We start from the raw sequence: 8,190 nt of genomic DNA on the forward strand, positions 1-8,190 counted from the left end.
TAACATACCGCGGATTGGAAATAGATCCATCTGAGGTCAGGTGCTTTTTTAAAATGCTTTGCCAGCTAGAATGGAGATGCATAGGAATTGGACTACTACCCGTCAAAGCTTCTGAAGCCAAAGTTCTTGCAATAAAATTTTTTGCCTTTAGTCCTATTTGGGCATACTAGTCCGGCGGGATCGAAAGAGTCGAGCTGATACTGATAGTATGTTTCTTTTTGTTGCTCGCAAGTCATGGAAAACTTTTCGTCTACCACCTCATTACTATATTACCGCAATCAGTGTGTGTTGCGACCTCAGAGTACCTCGACAAAAACTTCGGCGGTCGTGTTCGATGCTTCATTGCCGAACAATCTTCACAGTGTCGGTGGAAGACATTCTAATGGTTGGTCCCCAACGGCCCGGTACAGGAAGAATTGTATTCAATCCTACTTCGCTTTCGTAGCACAAATACGCGATGACTGCTGACATTACAAAAATGTACCGTCAAATCGAAGTTGACGAGGCAGATCGCAATTTCCAGCTTATTCTCTGGAGGGAAAAACCTACGGATCAGATTAGCGTTTATAAACTGAACACAGTGACATATGGTACTTCACCTGCTCCTTTCTTGGCAACACGTTGCCTAAACTACTTAAGTGACCTGTACAAGAATTCTCATTCAGTTGGAGCAAGGGTTATCCGACATGACTTCTATGTCGATGACCTATTGACTGGTGCTGACAGTCTGAAGGAACTGGAAACAATTCGTACCCAATGTACTGAAATTCTTGATGCGGCTGGACTTAAATTAGCGAAATGGTTTTCAAACCATAAAACGTATGACTCGTCAGACTTCTTTCTAAATGTTAATAATACTGATTCCACAAAGGCGCTAGGTATACACTGGATTCCCCAGAATGATACGCTTAAGTTCCAATGTTGAATGTTTTCATTTTTATATTGCATTTTTTGTTTAAAGTAGTTAAAATAAAACGCGTGCTGCTCATTTTTATTGTTAATATGCAACCCAATGTTGACTTTCGTCAACCTTGCACATTACATACGGTAATCTTAAAAAAACAACAACTTTAATTTTATACAGTTTTTTAGCTTCCAGACTGAACTGGGTTTTTTGATTCTCTCTCTTGCATTTCAAGTCCCAAGTGAACAGCACGCGTTTTATTTTCGATTTTCGAAGTGATTTATTAAAATTTTAATTTCTTAAATAAAGTGTAATTATTTTGAATAAAATACTTTCGTTGTAACTTTCGTTTTTTATAACTTCAATAAATACAAAAATTCTTGTATTTTTTCATTGGCGCCCGAGCAGGGACTTGAAATTAAATAATAAATAATTTAAAAAATTACGAAAAGTGAAATTTAGTGATTATTGTTCGGTGAATGTTGGTGTGGTGAAGTATCAGCACCAGACAAAAACCGCTAATAAAAAAAAAATTTTAAACTAAATTTCGTGAATATATTCTAGAGCTGCAACTGGTAGCATCGTAATCTTGATTCGTTCTTTATGGTTTATTTGCCGCGTGTGAAGTGGTTGTGAAGTGAATATCAGTAAAATTGATTAAAAGGAAAATTCCGCAAGCAGTAACTGGATTTGTAAAATACCAGCATCAGCTAGTGAAAAAACCGCTATTGTAAAAGGAAACACGTGCAGACTGCTGTTATACTGTTCTTCATTGCTGTTCGCTGCCAGCAGATCGCTGCTGTCATTAACTGCTATTGCTCTTCGTCGCTGTTCGCTGCTACTGCATATCGCTGCTGCCATTCACTGCTTCAGCTCTTCATCGCAGTTCGCTGCTACTATACATCGCTGCTGTCATTCATTGCTTCAGCTCTTCATCGCAGTTCGCTGCTGTCATTAACTGCTATTGCTCTTCATCGCAGTTCGCTGCTACTATATATCGCTGCTGTTATACTGTTCTTCATTGCTGTTCGCTGCTGCTGCAGATTGTCGCTGCTATTCACCGCTGCTGTTGGTTTTCGTTTTTTTCTGGATGGCGTGCCACTGTAACACCACTGCCGTTTGCCAGGTAAGAAAGTGCAAATAATGAAATTGTTGTACCAGGTCATGCTCTGACTAAACAAAATAGTCAAGAAAACATTTTAAATAACTTTGCACTGGTAATTATTTGCACTTTTAAAACACATATATTTTTCTATTTCTATAATAAATTATTTGACAAACGTGAAACAAATTTACGAAGCTGAGGTTGAGCTTCATTAACAAATACGTTCGGTAAATCCAATTATTTAATACAAATAATTGAGTAATTTGCAGGGGCAAATTATATACAAAGTGAATGCATTTTTCGTTTTCGTTTTCGCTAGTTACTTGCAACCACTTTGTTGGAATTTACCCATAATCACAATATTGATTATTTATCGTTTTTTATTATTCTATAAACAAAGTGAGTGCATCTTTCGTTTCGCTAATTTCTCGCGTTTACTTTGTTGGAATTTACTTACAACCGTCGCTCAACAGTATTCAAATACTCTTATCGTTCTTTGCGCTGCATTGCCTTCTCTCTTAAAAAATTTAGTAAATTGTGTTCACTATGTCAACCAAAAAGCGAGCATCATCCCCACAAAAAAATGAAGAATTGGATAAACTACTCCAGCAGCGAGAAACTGTAGTGGCCAGTATCTTGCGTATTAAAAAAGTAATTTCTGAAAAAACTGTTGATTTAAACCCTGTAGAACTGGAATGTAGGTTGGACATTCTCAATTCATACATTAAACAGGCCATGACTTGCCAACAAAAAATAGAGTGTATCAACGAGTTTGATGTATTTCGGCCAGATCTAGAAGAAATCTGCGTTGCTTCGAAATCATTGTTTCTACAGGCGTTAGGTAAAAACCGCAAGTCTAGTATCCCTGATACTTCGCATGAATGCAGCAATCATCGTTCCAGGCTGCCAAGTATGCGTTTACCTAAATTTAGCGGGAAACATTCTGAATACAAAAACTTCATAAGCCTTTTTGAAAGCTTAGTGCACAATGATCGCTAACTGATATTGAAAAATTCAATCATCTCATTTCGTGTTTGTCTGACGAAGCTCTTGGTACAGTTAAGGCATTTCAACTCACTGAAACTAATTACTCGAAGGCATTAGCTAGTTTAAAAAGAGTTTACGATAACACTTGTCTAATCTTTTTCGATAGTATCTCGCAGCTTTTTGAACTGCCAGAAATGAACAAGCCATCTGCTTCTGCATTACGCAATATCATAGATACTGTTTCTGCCATATATGAGTCCCTATTGTCAATAGGAGATGATAAGAACATTTCAAATGCGATTCTTATTCATTTAGTCATGTCAAGAGTCGATGCCGCCACGAAATCTAAATGGGAGGAACAATTAGATTACAATAAGCTGCCGCTCTGGTCTGATTGCGAGACTGCGTTAAATAAGCGATACCAACACATTTCTGCTGACGAAGCTTCTACGTCAAGGTCTCGATCGAACAGGCCAAAACAAGACAACTGGCAAGGTAAGAATGTAAAATCGTCACTTATGTGCAAGAAAAATAGTTCGCAAGAGGAAAGTAGATGTTTGTTCTGTAATGCGAAGGAACATGTAATAAATTCATGCTCCGCCTTTGCTGCCCTCTCAGTTACTGAACGGTTCAATTTCATTAAATCATCTTCGGCATGCATAAATTGTCTCAAGAAAGGGCACACGGTATCTAGATGCAAGGCGTCACGCTGCAGAGTGTGTAATCGGTCGCACCATACTCTTTTACACCAATATTCTACTAACACTCCTCAAACAGGTTTATCTTATAATCCAGAACAACCTATTATTTCTCGTGCCTCTGTGAATCATAGCTCATCGAATGACGATCAAATTATTCTAGCCACTGCAGTCATAACCATTCAAGGAAAATCTGGAGAGTATCAGCTGGCCAGAGCACTGCTCGATTCCGGTTCTCAAGTCAACCTTATAACCGAGGAACTTGCACAACGACTGCAACTAAAAAAAGAAGCGAAAACTCTAAACCTGATTGGCATTGGTGAAACAAACTCCACAGTACGGCAAAAATTACATGCCACTGTGAGATCACGTATTAACTCTTATGAGTTTTCTACTGATTTTTGGGTAATGCCTTCAATCTCCACTTACCAACCCGACAAATTTGTGTCAATGAGTAATTGGAATGTTCCTTCTAATCTTTCACTTGCTGATCCGCACTTTGACAAACCGCAAAAGATAGATCTTCTACTTGGTGCCGAAAGCTTTTTCGAACTGTTGTCGATTGGACAAATAAAACAAGGTACTAATCTTCCAATTCTCCAAAAAACTTTACTTGGATGGATTGTATCAGGAAAATATAAAGATGTCCCAAGTAATGTATCTAAGATATGCAATTTAATACGCCTTCAAGAAGCAGAGTCAACAGGTGATTTCTGCTTAAACTCTCTTGTGAAAAAATTCTGGGAATTGGAAGAAATTCCCAAGGAGCTCACTGTCAAAAAATACACAATAGAACAACAACACTGTGAGACCAAGTTTCTCAACACAATTTTACGCTTACCTTCAGGGAGGCTTAAGGTGCAGATTCCTTTCAAGTCCAACCCCAACCTTCTAGGTCAGTCATATGAAACAGCAAAAAATCGTTTTCTCTCACTGGAACGCAGGTTGTCGAAAGACTGTATGCTTCAGAAGCTGTATATGGAGTTTATGGCAGAGTATCGTGACTTAGGTCACATGACATTAACTACTGACAACTTTTCTTCGACACCTCATTACTATATACCGCATCAGTGTGTGTTGCGACCTCAGAGTACCTCGACAAAACTTCGCGTCGTGTTCGATGCTTCATGCCGAACATCTTCACAAGTGTCGTTGAACGACATTTTAATGGTTGGTCCAACGGTACAAGAAGAATTGTATTCAATCCTACTTCGCTTTCGTATGCACAAATACGCGATGACTGCTGACATTACAAAAATGTACCGTCAAATCGAAATTGACGAGGCAGATCGCAATTTTCAGCTTATTCTCTGGAGGGAAAAACCTACGGATCAGATTAGCGTTTATAAACTGAACACAGTGACATATGGTACTTCACCTGCTCCTTTCTTGGCAACACGTTGCCTAAACTACTTAAGTGACCTGTACAAGAATTCTCATTCAGTTGGAGCAAGGGTTATCCGACATGACTTCTATGTCGATGACCTATTGACTGGAGCTGACAGTCTGAAGGAACTGGAAACAATTCGTACCCAATGTACTGAAATTCTTGATGCGGCTGGACTTAAATTAGCGAAATGGTTTTCAAACCATAAAACGTATGACTCGTCAGACTTCTTTCTAAATGTTAATAATTCTGATTCCACAAAGGCGCTAGGTATACACTGGATTCCCCAGAATGATACGCTTAAGTTCCATGTAGACGAAAAGTTTCATGACTTGCGAGCAACAAAAAGAAACATACTATCAGTATCAGCTCGACTCTTCGATCCCCTCGGACTAGTATGCCCAATAGTGACTAAGGCAAAAATTTTATTGCAAGAACTTTGGCTTCAGAAGCTTGACTGGGATGAGTCAATTCCTATGCATCTCGATTCTAGCTGGCAAGCATTTAAAAGCAACCTGACTCAGATGGACTCTATTTCCAATCCGCGGTATGTTCATATTCATTCAAATATAAAATGCGATATTCACGGTTTCGCCGATGCGTCAATGAGAGCGTACGGCTGTTGCATCTACGTCCGAATTCATGATTCGAATGGGATTCATTCTGAATTGTTAACTGCCAAATCTAAGGTTGCTCCTCTAAGCACAAAATCATTACCCAGATTAGAGCTGTGTGCCGCTCATTTATTGGCTAAACTATGGTCTCGAATTCAGCCGTTGATTACTTGGGAAATCGGGGATGTTTATTTTTGGACGGACTCTGAAATTACACTTCATTGGATTAAAACTCACCCATCTACTTTAGCAACATTTGTAGCAAACAGAGTTGCAGAGATCCAAGAATGGACGAGCGAAGTTCTTTGGAGACACGTTCCATCAAAGCTAAATCCTGCAGACTTAGTCTCCAGAGGATGTGATGTAGATGAGTTGATTCACTCAATTTGGTTTCGTGGCCCATCATATTTGCTTCAAGATGCCACTAACTGGCCAAAAAATAATCATTTTCCACTATCAACAGATGAGAAAAGTTTAGAGAAACGAAAGGTCAAGGTCGGACTTTTAGCAGTTGAAATTGAAACTAATGTCATTTCAAAACTAATCTGTAGCCAATCATCTTACCCAAGACTGCTGAGAATTTTCGCGTACATTCTACGTTTTATCACTAAGAAAAATGAGAGAGCCAACGCTCTTATTCCGACATCAAAGGAGCTTAATTGGGCATTCTTGAAAATCGTTGAATTTATTCAAAATCACGAATTCAAGGAAGAAATCGAAAAAATGAAGAAGTCGCATAAATTACCAGTCAGCATTCAAAAACTAACTCCATTCATTCATACAGTCCAAGATGGTTCTCGAACATGCAATTTGCTTCGTGTAGGAGGTCGTCTACTAAACGCACCACTGTCTTATGATTCAAAATTTCCCTTGCTGTTACCTAAAAAATTGCATTTTGTCGAGATTTATTTACGATTTCTCCATACAACCAATTGTCATGCTGGTCCAAAAGCCTTAGAAGTGCTGCTTCGTGAAAAAATTTGGGTCATAAATTCAAGCAAGGCATTCAGTAAAACCGTAAGAGCATGCATACATTGTTTTCGATACAAACCTAAGCTGTTGACCCAAGTAATGGGAAACTTACCTGCAGATCGGTTAAAGGCACTACGACCCTTTTTAATTAGCGGTGTCGATTTTTGTGGGCCTGTATACACTACTTTGAAAATTCGTGGTCGACCACCAGTTAAAATGTATATCGCAGTGTTTGTTTGTTTCACGTCAAAGGCTATACATTTAGAACTTGTAACAGATCTGACAACTGTTTTATTTTTTGTCTTAAAAGGTTTGCCGGAAGACGAGGACTCCCAGAAAAAATCTATTGCGACAATGCGACAAATTTTGTAGGTGCCGATCGCAAGCTGAGAGAGCTGATATATTGTAGTTTTTCATTGGCGCTTACTTACTGTTTATGCTGATTCAGCCATGATCACACAGTAGTCAAGCTGCACACAGTATTCTTTGTTTTCCTTATGAACAATGTTGCGCTTATGGTTCCTCCTATAGGTATAGGTATAGGTTGGAGTGGCGGCCTTGTATCCCAAAAAGCCCACTTAAGCACAAATAAAGGCCCGTTGTGGTACCACAGGAGTAACGTTATTTGTATATAGATTTAATCAGTATACATTTAACGCCGAAAGAAAGGTAACGACTCCCCCATTATGCAAAGGAAAACCAACCTGACAGTTCTATGAACCTGGCTAGGTCCCTAACATTACAGGATGACAACTCAGTCAGGTCAGTTAGAAAAGGAGATCCAAGGATTTTTAATCTTCTTCTGGCTAGGGAAGGGCACTGACACATGAGATGGAGTACAGTCTCCTCCTCATCCTCAGAGCCACAGCCTCTACAAAAGTCATTAAAGGGGAGACCCAGTCTCATAGCATGCCTTCCTATTACGCAGTGTCCCGTCAGCACAGATACCGTAGTGCTGAGCAGGTTCCGTCTTAGTTGAAGTAGCTGACGGGTTCTTTTCTTGTCAAAGTTCGGCCAAGTCAACCTAGAAATCTGACATTGAGGTTCGTCAGCCCAGTTTTGCTTGGCTATACTCAGGTATTTTTGTATGATTGCCAGTTTAGCTGTAGCAAGAGGGACGCCTATATCAGAGAGGTTAATGTTAGGGAGAAGAGCACCTGCCTTGGCTAGATCGTCTGCCCTACAATTTCCTGTGATATCCCTGTGACCAGGAACCCAAATAAGTTTGACCCTAACAAACCTAGCTAGGTCATTTAGTGAAGCACGGCAGTCTTGAGTTGTGATTGATGTGGCTGAGGTGCCCATCAGTGATCTGATGGCAGCTTGGCTATCAGAAAAAATTGAGATTGGTAAATCGGATGTTCGATTGCAAAGAACCCATTTTACAGATTGGTGAATTGCCATTATTTCGGCTTGAAAGACGCTACAGTGGTTCGGAAGTCGAAGCGAGATACTGAGACCCAGTCTTTCAGAGAAAATGCCACAGCCGACTCGTTTATCTATTTTGGAGCCGTCCGTGTAAA

The 8,190-nt window shown here is 39.6% G+C and overlaps 1 protein-coding gene across 1 annotated transcript; it reads left to right on the plus strand.

The window, feature by feature from the left end:
* Nucleotides 1–3,190: 3,190 nt before the first annotated feature.
* Nucleotides 3,191–7,039, plus strand: LOC119677294. The gene has a single exon (XM_038088566.1). The coding sequence runs from the start codon at nucleotides 3,191–3,193 to the stop codon at nucleotides 7,037–7,039; it is 3,849 nt and encodes a 1,282-aa protein (XP_037944494.1).
* Nucleotides 7,040–8,190: the final 1,151 nt, after the last annotated feature.

This window comes from Teleopsis dalmanni, chromosome 2 (assembly GCF_002237135.1).
Source record: "Teleopsis dalmanni isolate 2A chromosome 2, ASM223713v2, whole genome shotgun sequence".
NCBI lineage: Eukaryota > Metazoa > Arthropoda > Insecta > Diptera > Diopsidae > Teleopsis > Teleopsis dalmanni.

Coding starts and splice junctions, on each gene's coding strand:
- LOC119677294 (XM_038088566.1), top strand. CDS start 3,191: ATGAACAAGCCATCTGCTTCTGCATTACGCAATATCATAGATACTGTT.